Here is a 22,400-nt window from a genome sequence, read left to right on the forward strand (position 1 = left end):
TCATGTTAGTAGTGACACCTTGTGTCCCCGACAGGAAAATACCCAGCTGCGCGATCTGTGACAGTTGGCGCGCCGTCAATTATGACACACTGGAATTGCGCGAAAATATAACGATATTCGAAAAAGTGATTTTATGATCGAATTTCGAACGCAGTTCGACTATTCGACTATCGCGACTCATCCCTAATCGACGCAGCGTCTCGTTCCATGTTCACAGGGAACAGCGGTTACAGTCGTTACCTAGACATTCTGTCTCAAGATGTTCCCAGTAATAATCAGGATTTGCCATCTTCTAACCGATTTGTCTTGGGTTAAAGTTGACATTTTAAAAGTTTTTTCTATAATTGGGACCACCTCTAACAAGTGTTATTAGTCTCAAAACCATTTAGTTGTTTCAGACTGGCTGGCATCCCAATTGATAGGTCTCTTATTTAATGGTCCTGGATTGTTGACTTGGGCTCTGTTGAATTCATCTCTGCAATGTTTCAGCACAGTTCTGATCACGTCATCGCTGCCTGATTCGCTCTAAGTTACTACAATAAATTTATATTTAATTTGTAGTTATTATGAATAGCACAGAACACTAATTATGCAAAGAAAATACTGCTGTATTCACTTACTGTAAATAGCATTAAATGCTTTTTGCACTTAGCCTCTTCATTTATAATTGTATAATTTAGAGGAAAATGTTTTCCCCCTCAAATCCTTTCATATAAAATAATTAAATGTATGTATGTTCAAAAAGTAATACACTGGAGGATAAATTGTCAGCACAAAGTAATTATATGCAAGTTTGAAGTTTTTTATTATTTAGTCAGACAAATAGAACATGACAAATGAACACACTATCACTTTTATCAGCAGCACCTCTATATACATTAACATTACATTACAAAATCTACTATAGTAAATGAACAAAATATTCTAAAATAATATTGACTTGCAGTAACACTTAACAATATACCTACCACACAGCTATCTGTTTGATCAACAAACTACTATCTGTCACAGTAAAGAAGCGTGACAAGTATACTACGGCTGTAGAATATCAGATGCTTTCTTTAGCACATGGCTCACGGCAGCTGGATATATGAGACCTAGACTGTCCAAAGATTCTTTGGAGAGTAGGGCAATATCCACATAGTTTGAGGCTACGGCAGTGTCACGGTGTGTACATTCCAGTAAAGAGTTATCACCAAAAGCTGCTCCAGCAGAGAGACGCTGAAAAGCGTTTTTACCTCTTGTGTCCAGGCACAGATTAACCTTGCCAATTATTATCACATACATTCCAGTGCTAATGTCTCCCTTTCTGTAAATATGTTCCCCTTAAAAAGAAGAAGAAAAAAAATCAATATGCAACATTAGTTCAATAGTAAAGTTGTAAAACTGTAAGCTTGAGGCAAATATCTCTTCCAGTTATAAACAATCAAAGATTTATCAAATGATTACCAGCAGGAAAACATTGGAAGAGAATTTTCGTGGAAAGTTCCCTCAGAACAGGTTCTGTAAAGTGGGAGAATAACTGATGCCTCTTGAAATGCTGTATGCAGATTCTAAATCAGAAACAAAATAGTAATAATAATGACCAAATTCAAAAACATTTTAATGTTATTTAAATGGGAAAAAATGGCAGAAACGATCATAACCATCGATATATTGTGCACCCCTGTTATTTTTTTTCATCTTAATGTCTGTTGGCAATGGTATGCTGTTGATCACCTCAGAAAATAATCTCTCATTCTGTAAAAAACAAATGTTGCCCAAAAAACTAGTTAGGCAATGTGTACACCAAAGCGTTTTTATGTGGACAAATACCACACCGAACAACCACCACATCTTGCGTGTACAATGTCAACAGACGACAACAAGAAACATAAATATAACTGCAAGTAGCGATACGGGCCCAACCTCCTGAAGGGGCTGGAAGTGCAATACAGAGCAGGAAGAGCAAAAACAGCAGAAATTGAATGTACATGAAAAATACCTGGTAAAGTAAAGGTGAGAAAGAATGAATTAATTAATTGGCATAAACCAAGGAACATAACACAGAGAAAACAATTTTTGAACAATGTTTTCAAAGTTACAAGCATTTTTGCAAAAAAAACCCGTATATCTCTAGAACACTAGTTGGCACTGTGTTCAAACTTCTCAGGTACCTTTCAATGATCCCTACCAAATTTTGCAAATTTTGTCAAATTGTTAAAAATAAATCACAATTTATGACAAGATTCAAAATGGAACGTGGTTTATCCGATCCTGGATAAATCAGCATCGACGGATTCAGCACGACACCAAGATCATGATTTTCTAACAAACTTCAAAATGTATTATCAAAAATAGCCATTTTTCAGATCTCATAACCTGTAGGTGGTGCTGTTCCCACATTTGGCATGGACTCTCGTATCATGGTTCCGATAAAGTGTACCAATTTTCATTCCGATTGATCAAAGTTTGGCCGAGATACAGCGTCTTTTCATAACCAATTTTGGGTCTGCATTGTTAAAGTTTATGATATAATACATTTTGAACCAAGATGAATAAAAAAATTGTTTAGTCACGTCTGTGTGGCTTGGACCAAAGATCACCTGAGCCAATTTTCGTAAGAATTTGACTAAATTTAAAGGAGGAGTGGCAAGGGTGAAGTCTTAATGTAAGATGTTGAATGTGATCAGCATAGCAAGCAAAGCGTCTCAACTGGAAAAAACAAAACAAACAAAAACAAAAAATGCTGCGCTGCCTAAGCGCGTTCAAGCACGCACAGCTAGCTATTTTCAGGTGGCTAAAAACGATTTGGTGGACACCTGGCCTTAGGCTTGTTTACCTTGACACAATCTCCATTTTCAAAGAGATGGGGATGCCTTGGAACAAAACCTCTGCGCATGTTCCTCTAGTGCGATTCCACCGATAACTGTAGAACTGCGTCACCCGATTTTGTAATGCAGATGGGATTCTTTCGTGCATCATGTGCCCCTGAATAGTCTGGAACAGATAACAAGGTTATTTGAAATAAATCATAAATAGAGTAAAAATTACTTGCAAATGATCAAACACTTTACAATGTCATACACACTGTATTTAAGACTGTTGGTCTTCAAAATGCACGGTTTACAATTACCTGCAGTTTTTCCTCAAAGGCTTCCTGCTGTGTTCTGTTGTTTGTTTGTGTAGCGATGAGAAGTCCAATTTTATAAACCACTTGAATTTTAGACAGAAACATTAGCATAACACATGCCGTCACTTCTCCAAAGTTTGTTGCCTTTATATCACCATATCCTGTTGTTGTGTAAATTTGTAATAACCAGTACGTAGCATATCTATACATTTCAGTGAAGTCATTGATCTCTGCAAAGGAGAGAAAAAACAAATTAGCCCTGCTGAAAAATCAAACATACACCAGCATAAATTCCATATTGGTCCAGCTGGTTTGAGCTGGTATTGTGCTGGTCTAGCTGGTGGACCATAGTGATGGGAAGTCCGATCCTTTTCAGTAAAACTGGTTCTTTCAGGACAGTTCATTTCAATGAACCGATTCAATAAAACAATTAAACAGTTTATGTTATCATGCAATGATATCACATTTATGCAGTGATGTTACATTTGTAATGTAATTTTGTAATTGACTCTTTGTGTAAGTGCTCTGTGAAGGCCGCCTAAGGTTTCTATTCACAATGTGTTTTTGCAGCGTTGAGCTTTGTTGCCAATCACAGACATAGTATATCGGTTGAACGTGTGAATGCAATGGCCAATCAGATGTGTTTAAGTTAGTCAGAATCCCCTCAACACCACTGAGTTTGTTCAGTGCGAGTTCTGTATAACCAACAAAGTATAAACACGATGTCCACTCCACTTTGCTCTCTGTTGGTATATAATATACAGACTGCTAACTACACATTGCAAAGTTTCTGGATTGTATTTAAATGCGCATTTCAAACCGGATGACAGTGATAACCATAGCAACGGAGAGAACAAAACAAACTGATACTGTATATCAAGTGATTAACTTTGATTTTAACTTTTCAAATCAATTTTTTTTTACGCACAAATTTTTTAATGTCAAATAGTTCTAAGCACTTTGTTTTATGATCTGTCCTGACAGTGATTATTTTTTATTTCATGAATAAATCGGATAAGTTAATTTTACAAATTGTTTCTTTGCATTTATTCCGGATTTATTGTCAGTTAATGACTAAAAATGTAATGTGTGTCTGCCAAATGTATAAATCTAAATCGATACACATTTTGTCTTCAAGTGCACAAAATAGGAACATGATAATAAACAAATTTAAGTGGAAAGAACTTAGAGCAACCTGTACTGTATATTCTGTGTTCCCCCTTCATTGTTTTTGTTTTTTTGGTTCTGTCCTGTGTCCTCAGTCTATTTAATTGACCTATGGCTAAGCCACGACCCCAAACGCGATGAGCCAAACACAGTGCGCATAGCTACCCCGATACACTCGGACATTCTCTGCTTCCTCGTCCATTGATATGGGTTGCAGTTAGTCAGTTTTCATTCGTTTTTATGTTTTTTCTTGTCATTTTAAGTTTAAAATGGTCAAACGGTGTCCATGCATGGGGTACATGCAACTCCGACACTAGGTATCCCGAGAGGCTGGGCGACGGTGTGTATTTTTTACCCTTTCCCAAGCCACATCTCAACCGAGATAAGTGTCTTGATTAAGTTATGCGGTAGACCACAAACGTGGTCCAACTAATTTAACCAAATTTTAACCCGTAATTTAATTTACGATTCTCGTTAATGATAACGTATGTGTATTTCTCCTGAGTAAAGCCCGTTTCCTGAGTATTTGTTATTAAAGCCACGGATGCGTCTCCTTGAGACCGCCGAGGCGGTAGGGCTTGAGTGGAACCCTCCACCATGTCCCGAACCTTCTCGGTTGAAGTATTCCTCGTTGTGCAAGATTATATACATCATGTTACATGATGCCCATTCTATATTTATTTCATACTTATAAGCTACACATTCACACAGTGTACTGGGAACTTATAAAGTGTGTAATTGGCACAGTACAAGCTATTAGTTTGTTTTGTTTTTAGCTAATTAGTACATTGTTAGGACAGAAACAAGTATAAAAGGGCTATAAGACAAAAATAAGACAACAGCCAATAAAGGCCTTATAAATAGCTTGTAATGGCATACAAGCACGTAACTAGTGCAAATAACTTACAAATGCAGTTATTAGTCATTAATTAGTATAACAAAATAACAAATTGTCTTATGTTTTTTATTTCCTCACCTGTGTTGGCAATCCATGACATTACTCCATGACTTTCAACAAATGAAACGCAGAGCACTGCCGCACAGTGGACAAAGAGGATTGAGTGTACAAAGTACTTGATCATCCTAATAGCCAGAACACTAAAAATGCAAATGGACATTGTTTTGCAAATGAAAAAAAGTACAATAATCTAATATATTATATATTTTAAAAATATAGATTGGTCACACATTATATCAGGTGTCTTTACCTACTATGCACTTACATTAAAAAAATAATAGTTAGGTGCAATGTACTTATTGGTTTGATGTTGTTTTGTGCTGCTATTGAGGTGGAATAAGAGTTAGATTAGGGATAGGTTTGGTGGTATGGGTAGGTTTAAAAGGTCAGTTAAGGTGTAAGGGAAGGTCAACAGTGTAATTACAGGTGTAATTGTAGTGTAATAATATACATGCATTTTTTTTTTAAATATCAGTACAATGTAATAACATGCAGGCATTTTTTTTTAAATGTTAGTACACAGTAGTTAAAGTAGGACCAATGGATTTTAGGGACATACAAGAAATATTAAATGTAAATCATGTTAATGGACAAGTATCACTAAAAGACATACTTGGATGTTATTGATTGTTCTTCTTTCCACATAAACACTAATAGTGAAATTATACGTGGCAAGTGACCAATCCGGACATAAATAATCATAGGAAGGAAATTTGCTGGATCCTTTTTCATTTGGTACAAAACTAGAAGGCCATATGGAAATGAACAGATCATATCAAAGATATATCCGAATTTGTTCTTCATGTAATTACGGGTTGTTGATCTGTAATCTGTAATATCTGTTCCACTGTCATCATAATAGGAAAAGTGAAACTTCAGGAAGATCTGGAAAAAAAGGTGGGAAGAATTAAGTTTAATAAGGTCTACATTCTAACTATAATGTAGGGTTTTTGTTATGTTTGGGGAATTATCTTGAGTTAAATCCGTGATAATCTTTGGCTTACCTCAAATATCTGAATGACCTCAACAACTTTTGTGAGCAATAACAAATACCAGTTAACATCAAACACAGCGGGCTGAGAGAGAGAAAGGGAGGGAGAGAGAGAGAGAGAGAACAGAATACATTTTTTATTTAGTTTTTGGCCAGTACTTAACGTTTAACTAAGAGAATCCTTTAGAGTAAGGGATTCTGTGACAGACAGTCTGACTGTCTTAAATTATATACTTGAAATAAGCCCAAATTCAAAAAAGTTTGTAGAGTTTTGAATAAGGTTTCCTCTTTTAGTTTAAAGGGTTAGATCACCCAAAAAATTCTGTCATTAATTACTCACCTTCATGTCGTTCCGAACCCACAAGACTTTTGTTTATCTTCGGAGCACAAATAAAGATCTTTTTGATAATATATGATTGAAATATTACTGAAATATTAATCTCCATGAGAGCACCACGGCGCATGTGTTTTGCGTCTACACGAAAGCAGGCGCTGTTGCTTAAACACCTGTTGGAGATAAATATTTCTTAAATAAAGTGATTTTTTTTGGCGCAAACAAAGCACTCCTGTCACTTCATAAAATTGAGGTTAAGCCACTGGAGTCACATGGATTACTTTGATTTAAGTTGCATAGGCTATCAATGATGGGACAGAAAGCTATCAGATTTCATCAAAAAGATTTTAATTTGTGTTCAGAAGATAAACGAAAGTCTTACGGGTTTGGAACGATGCGAGGGTGGGAAATTAGTGATGGAATTTTCACTTTTGGGTGAACTATTCCTTTAAGTCTATAGGATTATTTCACCATTTTCAGCCACCATCAATGAACCATTAAAGCTCAAGTAGGAATGATTTCGATTGGCCATTAGGTAGCCATTATTTTTAATAGAGGGAGACATAGGTGTGTGATCCAAGCATTAATTGCAAGGAAAGCCCCATTATACTTTGGAGCGACAACATATTTCAAATTGCCTGAAAATCCACCATTGTACGTCATATTATAGTGGCCCCAATAGGTATTTGGACACTTAAAGGGTTACTTCACCGCTGGCAAAATGGGCTTTCAATATAACTAGCCTGCCTATACAGTAGAAAGACGAAAACATTTGAAATCAACATTTCAAACTTTTAGGCTAAACAAATAAAAAAAACTACCGTTCCCTTTCAGTCGCTCATGTTCGACGTAGTCGACGTGTCAACTGATTGGGATCACGCCAGGGAGCCTGTCATCTTCGAGTACTGTTAAAACGAGCCAGTGCACATTGGTGTGCCTGAAATGCATCACACATTCGGGTATAAATACGGAAGTGGTTGTCTTTCGCTTTGGAGACGATCGTTTTGATGTCTCTGAAGAGTGCTGTTGTTATACAACAAGCGAGTATGTTCGTGTTCTTCTTGAAAGACTCTCGGTGCTGGTGGTTCTACAGTGCAGTGCAGCGGTGATCTCGAGCTTTGAAGCTCTCAACTGCTGTTTTTACAGCAAGCAGATTTCTGTGTTTGTGTGTTTTGACGGCTGGTTGAGGGCAGAGAAGTGAGTGCTTCACTATTTCAGTTCGCTGATTTAGTGTTGATGTGTGTTCCCTGTGTGCTCCGGCACTGGTGACGGGTCCAATTTTTAGAAGGGCAACACGGGTGAGTTTGCGTGTTTTTTCAAGATGCCATTCCATCTGTGCGTTTCTGGGTGCGGTAGGGCTCTGACGGTCACGAGAGTTGTATCAAGTGTCTGGGCTTAAAGCACGCTGAGGCAGCTCTTGTGGATGAGTCATGTTCCCATTGCGGGAATATGACCGTCTCGGTGTTGAGGTCTCCATCCCCAGGCCCCGCTCTGATGTTTTTTCTGGGTTACTTTCCCAGAAGAAGCCTGGAGTGCTGTCTGGGCTGGGTGAACTGAGGATTACAGTGATGGGTAATCCGCCCGGCAAAACCCCGTGGATCCCCCACTCCTCTTTGACACCAAAGCTGGTGGAGTTCCCCGGTGAGCGTGCTGGTCCCTCTGTGGTAGACCGACCAGCTGTTTCATTCGGGGCCCCTCTAGAGGACAGGATGTCCATCAGAGCATCAGGAAGGGGAGATGGGCTCTGGAGATGATGACTCAGCTGCCCTGCCTCCCTCTGGGACACCAGCATTGCCTGAGTTGGATCCAGAGATGACAGCTATGCTAAATAAGGCTGCAGAGGCGGTAGGGCTTGAGTGGAACCCTCCACCGTGTCCCGAACCGTCTCGGTTGGATGATTGGTTTCTCCTTTTTTTGCTGAAGTGTGAGGAGTTGACAAGGGCATGGACGGTTTCTCTGCCAGAAATCGCATGAGTAGCTCCTCCCCCCTCACTACCCTTGATGGAGGAGCTGTGAAGGGCTACAAGGCTATCCCTCCAGTGGAGTGATCTGTTGCGATGCAACTGTGTCCAGTGACCGCAACCTCGTGGAAGGGGGATCCTTGTCTCCCCTCTAAGGCCTGTAAGTTTTCGTCCGTTCTGACGGGCAAGGCTTACAAAGCCTGTGGTTAAGCCGCTTCCTCTTGCCATGCCATGGCGTTGCTTCAGGTACACCAGGCACTGGCACTCATGAACATGCACGAGGGTAGCCCAGATTGTGAGCTCGCGATCAGTTTGGCGATGTCCACCCTGGTGGTCCAGGAGCGCAATCTCTGGCTCAACCTGGCTGACATGAGAGAAGCGGATAAGGTTCGGTTCCTGGACTCTCCCATTACACAAGTTGGGCTATTCGTTGACGCGGTAGAGTACTTTGCCCAGGAGTTTTCTGCCGCCTAGTAGCAGACGGAGGCCATCCGGCACATCCTGCCCCGGCGGCCTGCTGCTGCCTCCACGCGTCCGCCGGTGGCAGATCCTCCGCCTGCTCGTCGCCGAGGGTGTCCGCCTGCAGCTGCCTCCGCTGGACCATCGCAGCAGCCTCCACCCAGGTCTCAGCGTGGAGCCAGCTGCAGAAGGGGCACCTGCCCGCTTCAGGTGCTGCCAAGCCAGGTGGCAAGCGACAGCGAAAGCGTTCCTGAGCAGGCCACACAGGGTCACCGATCCAACTCCCTTCACTCGGTGGAGGGCCGGGTGAAGTTTTTGTTTTATGTGTGTCTGTCTCCCAAAAAAGCGGAGTCAGCTGTACCCACATATTCAAAGAAAGAGAAATTTCTACATTCCTGGGCCCCAAGAGGTCTAGTCTGGCGGTGTATGACCCTGCAAAGCCTTCCACCCTTCAGCCTCCTCTTGTTCGCCAGCCGGCAGCCAGATGCGGTTTGAGAACCTAGTCATCCGCCTTCTCACGCATCCCCTGCTGTTCAGTGGAGTCAGGTAAGTGTTGCACTGCACACTCAGACACTGCTTTGGGCCTCTCGAGCTGCGTCCCTGTCCTCCACCTCGCTGCCCCACCTTGGGTACGTCTGTGGTTGTCACGGGCTGAGGATCTCTTTTCTAGTTTGGAGATGGATTCGGTCCACCGCATCTCTGAAAAAGAGTATGTTAGTGCTGTATAGAAGTGAGAAAGGGTTAAACTGAAACTCTTCAGAGGCTCCTGGGGCATGTGGTAGACGTAGCCGCTTGGCTTCCTCCATATGAAGACCGCTTCAGCACTGACTTTACGGCTGAATCCCGAGGTGGACATGGCAGAGAATCTGGCCTGTTGCCAAACCCTCAGTCCATAACAGACCTTTTGTTTCTCCGGGCTTGTTTCTCCGGGCCGAGTGTCCATCAATACAGGCTGAGGGGCCTTGTACAAAGGGCAATGCATAAATGGAGGTCTGGGTGGCCCCCTGACTGCATTGGCATCCATTGCCTCGAGTTGCTTTATTGTTCATCTCGCTTTGAGACACCGCTACTCAGCAAATTTGTACTGGTCCCTCGCATGTCACAACTCATGGAGTCTCAGGTCCAAGCGGTCGAGCTGTTTGGGACCACTTCGGGGCCGCACAGTTACATCTGTTGCCCCTCCGGACTCGTCCCTCCCCCAGTTGTTCTTTTCTCCTGTCTGAGTGGACATCCCTCAGCAGGGAGAAAACTCTGGCGACAGCTGGCCCCGGGGCCCCCGCAGAAATGCATTCCCCAATGAGCCTTCTTGCACCCAACTGTGCTAAAGTCAGGGAGGAGATACAGCATGTCTTGCTAGTTGCCCCTTATTGGCCCAACCAGACCTCTTCTCTCAACAGCCCTTCCTGACTCCTTCCTCTGAGTACATTCTCAGAGATGGGCATGATGGCACCCGCGTTTAGACCTTGGAGAGTTCCAAGTCTGGTTCTAAAAAGAACGGGACGCCTCTGTATTGACGCACATAATGATGCAGTGGATACAAGTCCGTGGGAAGCACGACTTGACCGTTAAGTTCGTGAGGGGAGCAAGGAAAAATAAGACGCCTTGCGCCCCTCTTTCCCTCTTGGGACTTATTTCTCGTGCTACTGCACTGCAGAGACCTCCCATGAACCCTGCAGGCAGTGAGTTAAAAATCCTGTTTTTAGAGAAACAATTCTCCTGCTTGCCTGGTCTATATATAGAGGGTAGGGACTTGCACGCATTTTCAGTCAACGAATCGTGCCTGGAATTCGGGCAGACTAAATCTCAAGATATTTGAGGCCTGGATATGTGCCCAAGGTTCCTACCTCTCCTACGGGTCCAGATGTTGAACCAGCAAGCGCTGCCCCGGAAGAGGCAGACCCAGCCATGGCTTTTCTCTGTCCGTCTGCTCCATTGCGGTTATATGTGCTCAGAAAGGGTGTTTCCAAGCAGGGGCTGGCCCACTACATTTGGTTGCCTTCATCTTGGTGATTTCCCAAGGTGCACGTGCCAACCTGGGTGGTGAGCTCCTCCCAAGTGAATGTATTGCTCCCTCCTAGGCGTTGACACCGAGTGCCCTGCTGAACAGATGATAAATAGAGATGGGGGCTGGGCGACACCTATCACGTTCTCTAGAGAACTAGCCTGTGTCGAACTCCTGCTTCCCGTGGGCTCCCTTCAAATGAAACCAGTTTCATTGTAAGCCCGGTTCGAAGTGTCGGCTTGCTGTGCCATTCCCTTCCTATGAAATGGATATGTGCGCAATTCTTGCTCCAGTGAGTTCCCCTTATTAGCCGAACCCTGTTGAGTTCCTCCAAACCTTTCGCAACGGATGTGGCGGAACGTCCGATGCCAGGCCTATCACTTGCATGTACTGATGGAACCTGTGTTAGGCTGGGTGTATATGTTGCGATCCCTATGGCGATCCCATATGTGTATTCCCTCTGCCGTCACTGTTCGGTTTTATGTCTCCCCCCTATCATAGGCTGGAGCCACCCCAGTGACATTCCATATGCTGTACTTCCCGGTCATCCACCCAGTCCATATGTGTATTCTCCACATGTTTTCTCCCTTCGGGCAGAGTGTGGCTTCCGCAGCATATTCCTTTCTAACGAAGGATCGACATCTCAGTGTTGTCCAAGTCTGACTGAGTGAGTTTTGTGGAACAGCAGTGACTTCCCTGGCCTAAGCCCTGTCCATTCTCCGCCTCAAATAATGCGGGGGGATCAGATGGCTTTTGTCTAGGCACTGGAAGGTGGCAGCACTAGTGGTGTTTTAATTGGGATCCCAATCAGTCGACACGTTGATTATGTCGAACGTGAGCGGCTGAAAGGGAACATCCCGGTTACGTATGTACCCTCGTTCCCTGAAGGAGGGAACGGAGACGCAGTCCCGTCGCCACTATTGCTGGACCACCGCTGACTCAGAGTTACGCTCGGCTCCTCAGCGAAAAACAACTAGTGCGTGATGCATTTCAAGCACGTCAATGTGCATTGGCATGTTTTAACGGTACTCAAAGATGACAGGCTCCCTGGCCAATCAGTCGACACGTCAACTACGTCGATCATGAGCGACTGAAAGGGAAAGAGGGTTACATACGTAACCAAGACGTTCTGTCAGTTCCGCCCAGCCTCCCCGAAGCAAAACATATTCGCATACAGGTAGGAAAGCTGTTTTGCTGATAAATAAAACATTAATTTTAAGGCCCAGGTAACACTGAGAATGAGTAAACATTGTTCATTACATATACTACAGACATTGTAAAAATACAAAGCGGGGTGAAAAACGACAAAGTTACACTTTGTCACATTTTAAAATTTATGAAAATCATTGCATTGCCTCTAAGTAAGAGAACTGCTAAATTGCATAAAAGATACACACCATGAATGTGATTGACCAGAAAATAATTGTGATCAGCAGACAGGATGTGTACTGAAAGACCACTCGGAAATTGTTCTCAGGAGCAATGGTTTTGTTGTGTACTTCTCTCATGTTGTTGAAAATCTTCAGGAAAAATTGGATGAGCATTGATGAGATTGATGTGCACAGTCTAATGACCAAAGGACGTGAACGGAGTTTAGCTCTGTGCTCTTTCTTAGCCATGTTATCCCTATAGAATTTTGCACCTGTAAGAGATAAAAACATCATATTACATATTGTTTCACTTGGATATATGTCCCAATAGGCAAAAAATTCGATCTCAACTTTTGTTTCATGCCGACTTCACATAAGGCAGCAATTATTAACGTTGTTTATTTGTTTACGAGACAGACAGTGCCAGATAAACCATTTAGACAATTTGGCACGTGTCTGCATACCCCATGCAGAACCTGCCAAATGTTTATCCTAAAAAAAAAGATTCCTAACACAATGCAATATATATATTTAAAGGGATAGTTCACCAAAAATCTAAATCAGCCCATACTTTACTCACCCTGAGGTCATGGTAGGTTTATATGACATTCTTCTTTCAGACGAATAGAATCAGAAATATATTAAAAACTGACCTGGCTCTTCCAAGCTTTATAATGGCAGTGAATGGTTGTATGTCTTTGGAAGTCCATCAAAGTTTATCCATCTATGATAAAAGTGCTCCACACGGCTCTAGGGGTAATAAAGGCCTTCTGAAGTGAAGCGATGTGTTTGTGTAAGAAAAATGTCCATATTTAAAACGTTATTGACTAACATAACTAGTTTCCGGCAGATGGCCGTACACAAGTTAACTTGCGCCAAAAGAGTAAAACTTGACGATGTATGACATAGATGTAGGAGTAGCTTAAGCTTTGACGCATCTCGCGGTTCAAACAAACAGGGCTGGTCAACCACGTTCGTCATTATGTTGTGCATCAAGTTCAATTGCCACTCTTTCACCGTAAATCGATGCATACGGCCGTCTGCCGGAAGCTAGTTATTTTAGTCAATAAAGTTTTAAATATGGATATTTTTCTTACACGAACACTCCCCTTCACTTCAGAAAGCCTTTATTACCCCTAGAGCTGTTTCGAGCACTTTTATCATGGATGCATGCACTTTGATGGACTTCCAAAGACATACACCCATTGCAATTATAAAGCTTGGAAGAACCAGGACATTTTTTTAATATAACTCTGATTATATTCGTCTAAAAAAGAAGAATGTCATATACAGCTAGGATGGCTTCAGGGTGAGTAAATCATGGGCTATTTTAAATTTTTGGGTGAACTATCCCTTCAATATTGGAATGCTACAGAAAAAGTCATTGCTCAACACAAGGTGCTTCTTGGTCTTTGTAAATAGTAGTCTGCACTGATTAGAGCAAAGATATTGACCTCCTTCTTGTGTTTACTCCAAAAATGTTTCCATGGCACCATCCAACCCATTCTCACAGCCCAAGGCATCAACTACTCAAGCACAGTCAAGTTCATTCCGTGTCACAATTAAGATGCAAAAGGCATCCCTAGGCATCATGGTATCAACAAACAGGGAACTCCATTGCTTTCAATGAGTACACTTTGGCATCATACACAGACAAGTTGGACATGGAATTGTTATCGCCATGATGAAATTATATATTGGGTTATAATTTTGCGATTATGAAATGTTGGGTTGTGATTCTCAATTTAATCAGCCAGCATATTTTTATTTAAATGTATTTAATTATTTACACAAGTTTGAACACGTAACCCAACCCCACCCCCAAACCTACCCATTTGTGTATTATATAATATAAAACACAGGATATAACAGGCATATATAACTACATGCACAATATATATATATATATATATATATATATATATATATATACAGTATATATATATATATATATATGTATAAACTAGTGGTGGGCCGTTATCGGCGTTAACGTGCTGCGTTAACGTTAGGGCTGGTCCGAATACCATTTTTTGAGCTTCGAAGCTTTGGTAGTAATGAACATCGAATATTCGAAGCTTCGGAGAGAGGGGGCTGAACATATTCTTCTCACTAATAAAGGCAGGAATCTCTGTGTCTTGTCTGTCTGTTTGCATTTTGATTATTTCGAGAACCGTTCATCCAACCGACTTCACAAGGGAGTGCAGTGTCGCATTTGGTGCAATATAGATGGACACGCGAGACGCGACACATTCAGAATTAATAAACTTTTAGTAAGCTATAGAACAGCGCCAGCGGGAAGCAGCGCACCTCACGCGGGCAGGGTTTATATGCTCTGAGGATGGACACTCCACTAGTGATATAAAATGCACACACACAGGTCTGTTAAATTAAGCAATACTTTTAAGGTATAGTGTAATATTTTTCTTACTAACAAATTACTGTCACAGTAAAGGGTAGATTTAAATAAAGAAAAACGAAATTTAAATAAAGAAAAAAATAAATTTAAATAAGGAAAAACTAAATTTGAATAAAGAAAAAACTAAATTTAAATAAAGAAAAATGAAACTTAATAAAGAAAAACGAAACTTAAATAAAGAAAAAACCAAATTTAAATAAAGAAAAAAGAAACTTAAATAAAGAAAAACGAAATTTAAATGAAGAAAAAACGAAATTTAAATGAAGAAAAAACAAATTTTAAAAAGAGAAAAACGAAATTAAGTTAAATTAAAAACGAGATTAATTTAGATTGATAATAACGGGTAAAAGGCTAATACATTTTGTTTCTATTATTCTATTTTCCACAATGTCAAAGCAATGCAGCTAAACCCAAAACACAAGCTTAGGGTGTACTCACACTAGGCACGGTTGCCATGAGCCGGGCCCGAGTACGATTGTCCCCCCTCCCCACTCCCCCTCTGGCCTGCACTCACATAGGGTTTCAGCATTTCTGCCGGAGCACGCTTACGTCATTATGGTGCGACGGTTTCGGGATAAACAAGAAGAGCGGCGCTCTCTGAACACAATGTCCATCGCTCTGTTTTCTTTGTGGATAATTTTGTGTTGTTTGGTCCACGGTGGTCCACAGCCCTCTCACAGCCTGTTGTTAAACAGATGTGTCGCCTTAGTGGCCCGAAAATTTTCACGTAATCGTGCTGCTCGTATGAGGAGGTTTGCAAGGTACCAGCTGAAGTGCAGCAAGGACTTTGCAGCTTTGATTACGGACTACAGTTCCCGTACACCACGCGTCCTGTTCCGTGCTCCAGCATGGTTAGCGCTCACACTGCATGCGAACCGCGCCCGAGTCCAACTGAACCGTGCTCTGGCCCACCTCTTCCAAGCGGGCCAGGGCCGGCTAATCGAGCCGCACCCGGGCACGGTTCGGAGCACTCACACTAGTCAAACTAACCGCGCTTTGGTGGTCAAACGCACTCGGGCACGGTTCAAACTGGCTAGTGTGAGTACACCCTCAGGCATGCACTTCGGTCCATACAAACTCCGCTGTTCTGCGCTCTAGCCAGAGAACACTCCCGTTGCAGTTAGGCGTCGGTTCTATTTCTAGCATGCACGCATTTGCCGCGTGGCTCGAGCCACGCCTGAGACGCGCGTTTCACACAGGCAGTGTGCAAACTCCAACCTGTTAACATGGGAGATGAAATAAAAACGTACATGCCACACAGCTGAGACGCTCATGCCATGCAGCCAGTGTGTCGCCGGCCTTATTCAAGCGCGAGTGAGAACCGTTTCGCGGGGGAATCCCAGGTGTGCAAAAAAAAAAAAAAAAAAAAACTATTTGAATGTCATATTTGAATGTCAAATTTTCAAATCGAATACCAACCCACCGAACGAATATTCGAATATTCTGGTCCAGCCCTAGTTAACGTGAGACTCTTATTGGGCGCTAAAAAAAATATCGCCGTTAATCTATTCTCAAAGTTGGGTTGGGATCATAAAATAGCTTTTCCGAATATCGTTATATTTTCGCGCAATTCCATGTGTAGCCTAGTATATTTTACATAATTGACGCCGCGCCTACTGTCACAGATCGCGCAGCAGGGTATTTTCCTGTCAGGGACACAAGGTGTATACTTTTACATGTTACGTTGGGCTACGTTCCTCTCGTTACTTTATTTTAATGCAATTACATGTTGTTAAATGAGTTTATTCCAAGCACGCTGTATCTTTTTATGGGCATGAGCGATACTCAATTTAAAAATGAATCACTCTTTTGAGTCGATTCTGTTCAAAGACTCAATCAAACAAGTTGGCAGATCTGTCTTAATCGGTTCGCGAATCAGTCTGAATGATCTGTTCAGTTCCTCACGCACTGAATCGTCTGAAGCGCGTTCAATCACACTCGACTCGGTTTCGTAACAGGGAGATTTAAGAACATCAAGAGTGTTGGATGAAGTGACCGTGGATCTAGTTTAGTCTAGTGAAAACAAATCTGCAAATGCATCATATTTTTGCCAGTGAAGAATATCTTTATTAGTTGAACATCTTCGTAAGCTGTCTGTGAATGAATGATTCCACAGGACGATATGTTCGATTTCATTTCATTCAGGAATAAATTTGACAACCAAACAGATTATTAAACCACGATAGCACTACTAAAAAGTATGACATTATCCATTTTTTGGACATATACATTAATTTATAGGCTACAAAAAACGCTTCAGAGCGTCGGCGCACTAGCAAAGGTTAACAGGTTAAATAAGCTAACGTTACCATTGTGTACAGTTTATGAAATGAACACCCGCCATCCCGCGGTAATGTGTGTGTATTGCGCAGGGGCATAGTCACACGAATAGTTTACATTGATTGAGAACTAATTTGTTTAAAAAGGAGGAGGCTATTGCCGGTAAAGGCAGGTTCACATAATATCATTATGACATAATTTTTTTGATCTAACGAGCATCTGGTTTGGCGATGCAAAAACGGACTGTATCTACGTCGTGTTTATTGTTTTTTTCTTCTTCCAATTAGCCTACTATGTTAAAAAAAAACGACGAAAACATGTTACTTGTTCAATTAATAAACAGTTTGTTTGATGACAAATCGCTAAAGATGAAATTTGGCCTCCCTTTCTGTCATTGTGAGTGTGCGTTTTTTTTTTTTTTTTTTTACGATATTCGACTTTTGCTCCTATATTGTCGAATGGCATTTTTGGCAGAAATTTACATCCCTACGCGAGGCGAACTATTCTCAAAGACTTACTTTTAGTCATTACTTGGGTAGCGCACATATTTTGAATGCCTCCGGCAGAATTCAAATGAGCCATTTTAATCTAGATTAATTCCAAGATTACAGTGAGATTAATCTAGATTAAAAAAATTAATCTATGCCAACCTCTAGTATAAACCAAATATTCCATGTAGGGCTGTCACGATGTTTTACAAGTTAGTCATCTAAATTTTTTTCATAATTGTTTTTTCAACAATCAAAAAAGTAAGTTACATAAAAAGGTAGATTGGTCTATTTTGAATCTGAAAGGTAAGACTGATTAGACATAATTAATTGCTAGTAGTCAGACTAGTTCTTAAAGCAGCACTATGTAGTTTTTCAAACTTCATAATATATTTCCAAGACCCTAGAGATGGTACATCAACTTACAACAGGTTAAATGACATGTCTGCCATAGCCTGAAAGTGGTATCGCTTTTACTGGCACTATGTAACTTCGGGTTTCGGGTAGTAACCCGAGCACAAAAAGAACTACAAAATTTGACTGCTTCACGGCATACCTCACTCCCCCCCCCCCCACTTCCTCAAATTCTGACGTGAGAGCCCAACTAGCGTTTTATTGCCGTCTGTATGTTGTTTTCATGGCCGAAGCAACAACTAAAAGGAAGAAGGCAAAGGTTTTGTCAGAGGAGACTAAAAAAAGAAAAAGGGAGAGTGACAAAATAAAAGCCCGGACGAGGATCAATATTGGTCCAGCATTCGCTCACTGGCGTGAGCTAAAGGAGGAGGAGGGGTGCCCGACCGATGCTGAGCTGGCCGTCATGCTGTTGGACTAGTAAATATATTGCTTGCATACTATCTTAATTTTTTCGAATTTGTTGTCTGCCTGGCCATGTTACGAAATCTATCTGGTCCTCCATTTACCTTCATGATAGTCATGTTTGTTTATTTATTTTTCTGGTGAAAGTGTCTTGCCTCAGGCTATAATGCAAATCGATTTTTCAAATTTGCAGATTCATCTATGGTAGCTTGATATTATAATATTGACAATATATGGCTATTACCTACCACACAAACATTGAATTGAATTAGCATATTCATTATGTAAAACAGAAGCCAATAGGCTTATATAATGACACTGGCTTGTAAACGTGAGCAACGCGATCTTTTGGCGTTTAAAAACAAAACAAAAAAAAAACCCATGAAATTATATTCATATGACATGCTAAAATATATACCAATGTACCTGGGATGAAGACATTTCACACGCAACGCTGGCAGTCTGCCCAAGACGTGAGAACTCGCGAGAACTCAAGACGGTATCGGCTTGTCAACAAATGCACGTGTATCCCCCATCGGTATCCCCTGGTGTAACCATCACAGATTTTGTAGGGGGACCAACTGTAGGGGGACCCCGAGAGCAAAAACTACATAGTGCTGCTTTAAGACAGTCTTAACTTAGAGGCTATGTTTCTGCAACTGGTCAATCTTACATAAATTAAATGCAATAGATAAACTTTTAAAAGGATTTCAAACAACTTACATCCAGCTCGAGGGAAAGTCTCTGCAGCAGAGTCAGGCTTTGTAAATGTGTTTCTCTGTTGATTTTCTTTGTGTAACGGGTCTTTTATTGAGTGAGCTGTGCTTTGCAAACGCGTGTAAATGCTGGGATAATGCTTCAATATCTCATCAAGGCTTTTCTTCGATAACACATACAGCTCACAGTTTATTGCAGCCCTGAAAAACACATGGGGAAAATTAATAAGCTACACATACAGCAAATTTTTTCATTATATATCTAGTTTATGTCCATTGTACATTTAGCATTTCCTTAAACCTAGTGTCTAACTAGCCAATTTTCAGTTGTAGGCTTCGTTTACATCGTTTCTGGGAGAATCAATAAGAGTCTGTGCACACAGCCACACTTCTCAGCGGGAAGCATTAACAGCCCCAGGTACTCAACTTCTTGATTAAGTTTAAAGACATAAAAATGTCTTTGTTATCGTTTGTAGTGATTGGTACTCATGTCACCGCTGACGTTGTGATTTTTTAATCGCACGTCAGTTTAAGGTGTGGTTATTAATAATTCATTACATTTATATAGCGCTTTTCTCTGCACTCAAAGCGCTATACATAGAAGGGGGAATCTCCTCAACCACCACCAATGTGCGCATCACCTAGATGATGCGACGGCAGCCATATTGCGCCAGAACGCCCACCACACACCGGCTTATTGGTGGAGAGGAGACAGAGTGATGAAGCCAATTAGTGTATATAATGTATATATGGGGATGATTAAGAGGCCATGATGGACAGAGGCTGCTGGGCAAATTTGGCCAGGATGCCGGGGTTACACACCTACTCTTTCGAAGGACATCCTGTTTTTATTTTTGTGACCACAGAGAGTCAGGATCTCGGTTTAACGTCTCATCCGAAGGACGCGTCATTATGACCACTTCCCCCCTCTCTTAGTTCAGTGCACCAGTTAAGGATGTTTACCTTGGCAGTATGAGAACACTCCCAACAGGAGCCTGTTCAATCATTTAGAAATTTATGAAAAGGGAGATCGTTGACCTGTAGAGCTTCTTACTGTATTATTAACACAAGGAAGACATACGTGTAATAAAATAAATTTTATTAACAAAATATAACGAGAATAACTAAAACAAATACTAAATTAATGTCATGAAGGAATAAACTGCATTAGAGGCATAAAATACAATTGATTAAATTGAGTGTGGCTATGGAAGAGTTACGTTATCTTAAGGAAAGATAAACTGCATTTCTCTGAAACTAATAAGGTGAAGAACTACTACTTAATAACAACTAATGTTTTTTTTTTGTGTTAACTAGCATCAGCTATATTACCTCTAATGAATAATATAAAATCATATACTGATAATATACAACAATGCCAAGGTCTCTGGAAAGAGGTTTCTCATTGGCATAAAGCACACAGTTAAGGCCCGGGTATATTTAATTTTCCGTCTTATGCTCCATCTCGTGCACAGTTGAGCATGCAAGCCTTTCAAAGTATACTCCTTTGTCTGTGCGTGTGGAAAGATGTGTTCGGCGCGTGCACTATAAATCTCATTACTCCAAACATACCAACATACTCTATGTACCACTAACTAACTAACTAACTAACTAACTAACTAACTAACATGAAATAAATAAAGGCAATACTAACCTTACTGTGGCAGGTCTTGGTTCTCCTAAGAGCAAACCTCTCTCACCAAAATAATGGCCAGGTTTTAGTTTGAAAAGAACTGCTGATTCATCATTTGATAAAACCCCCACTTCTCCCTTTTGGATGAAATACATCTAAAAAAACAAAAACAAAAACAAAGTGCAATTTTTAAACATAATCATAAGCATGCTCTGTAACACTTTCAGTCTCATATTAAGGCCAGTCAAAATTTTTTATATAAAATGCAATTTTTCAGATGCACGTTTCCAATGGTCTTGATCTAAGGGAGTTCAACTTGACACTATGAACATAACAGCAATCAGAGGTAAACGTCTCACAGTGGTCTTCGCCTTGGTTTAACGGTAAGCACTTGGAGCCTGAGAGTCACCCAGAGAAAATATCAATAATATCAAAAGTCTAATATCAATTCCAGTCCACAAGTCTCCTTTAACTTTTCATAATGCTTGCAAGAAATTAACTCAAAATGACCTCCTGCAAAATTTTGTATGACATTAAACATTAGGGGAAAAGGTCATCATTTTACATGTATATTTATACATAGAAATCAAAGTTCTGTGGCTCTATAGATCTACAGTACCTACCTATGTATTTACATTTATGCCCTTCATAAATAGTAATAGTATTAATGATAATAACCTCTGATCCAATGTCATCTTGCTTATATATGATGTCACCGGTTCTGTACAGGGATTGCGACATACTTCTGGCTAATAAGCGAATGAAGCATCCATCAGATTCTAATTGCTCCAGACACTCCTTTGTTAAGATCTTCTCAAAAAATGGCCCCTGCAAACAACACCTTGTAAGTCAGAGTGTTTTAGCTTATTAAAATAATCAGCCAATTCAACATGCATTTAATTCTAAACAAAAATTAAAAATAGCAACACATGAACAAGATCAAGCAAATTGAGCTGTCAATCATGTTATTACATTGAGTTTCCCAGCTTTGGTGATTGCCACATTAGACAAAAGACATGTCTCAGACTTGTGTGTTGACTTCCTCAGGATCTTAAGACCAAACAGCTAGAAAAAGAGATGATGCATTTACAGAATTAATGTGGCATTCTTCAGTAATTGTTACATCAGTAATAGCCAAGAAAACATTTTACCTTTGCTATAAAATCAGCATAAAGAACTGTTGTAATATCACTGACTAGTGAAGAGGGCAAATACTGAGTCAGTTTATCCTGATCGAATCCTTTTGTGTGCATCCATCGGAATGTGTAAAATCCAATTACTCGGTCATATAAAGCCCCAGTAATCTTGTGGCTCTTAAAAAAGGGTGAAAATTAGTTAATAAAAAACACGTTACACTAACATTCCGAGATATCATTTGGAAGAATTTCATTCGCCTACAATGAATTACATTGATCAAAAGTTACTCCAAAGGCATTTATAATGTAACAAATTGTGACCCGTCACAGAAACCAGGGACACAAGTCGGCAGCACAACTTTCGAGGAAAATGAGAAAGAAGAGTTTTTTTTCAAAATTGGTGAATTTCAATTTTTTGCAGAATCTGTTAATTGAAATCACGAAGAAGCCTCTCCATGTTTGAGATAGCAGTATTGGTATATTTAAAAGCTTACATTTTGAGGTTGAAATCGGCTTGTTTTCGGAGATTCTAGCATGCAGTAAGGGCGTGGCGTGTCATTG

General features: G+C 40.7%; 1 protein-coding gene across 1 annotated transcript in view; it reads right to left on the bottom strand.

Moving 5' to 3' along the window:
* Positions 1 to 828: 828 nt before the first annotated feature.
* cngk (cyclic nucleotide-gated potassium channel) overlaps positions 829 to 22,400 on the bottom strand; it is a 153,001-nt gene continuing 131,429 nt past the window's right edge. Inside the window, exons 31-43 of the mRNA XM_077224760.1 lie at positions 21,855 to 22,016; positions 21,676 to 21,768; positions 21,382 to 21,531; positions 20,725 to 20,858; positions 19,078 to 19,271; positions 12,382 to 12,626; positions 6,242 to 6,313; positions 5,851 to 6,122; positions 5,256 to 5,377; positions 3,116 to 3,342; positions 2,822 to 2,979; positions 1,450 to 1,553; positions 829 to 1,325 (exon numbers count right to left, since the gene is read on the bottom strand). Of these exons, the coding sequence (XP_077080875.1) occupies positions 1,033 to 1,325; positions 1,450 to 1,553; positions 2,822 to 2,979; positions 3,116 to 3,342; positions 5,256 to 5,377; positions 5,851 to 6,122; positions 6,242 to 6,313; positions 12,382 to 12,626; positions 19,078 to 19,271; positions 20,725 to 20,858; positions 21,382 to 21,531; positions 21,676 to 21,768; positions 21,855 to 22,016 (2,226 nt within the window). The 3' untranslated portion in view covers positions 829 to 1,032. The remainder of the gene's footprint in view (positions 1,326 to 1,449; positions 1,554 to 2,821; positions 2,980 to 3,115; positions 3,343 to 5,255; positions 5,378 to 5,850; positions 6,123 to 6,241; positions 6,314 to 12,381; positions 12,627 to 19,077; positions 19,272 to 20,724; positions 20,859 to 21,381; positions 21,532 to 21,675; positions 21,769 to 21,854; positions 22,017 to 22,400) is intronic.

This window comes from Siphateles boraxobius, unplaced genomic scaffold (genome assembly GCF_051911475.1).
Source record: "Siphateles boraxobius isolate OS27281-9 unplaced genomic scaffold, OSU_SipBor_1 92, whole genome shotgun sequence".
Lineage (NCBI taxonomy): Eukaryota > Metazoa > Chordata > Actinopteri > Cypriniformes > Leuciscidae > Siphateles > Siphateles boraxobius.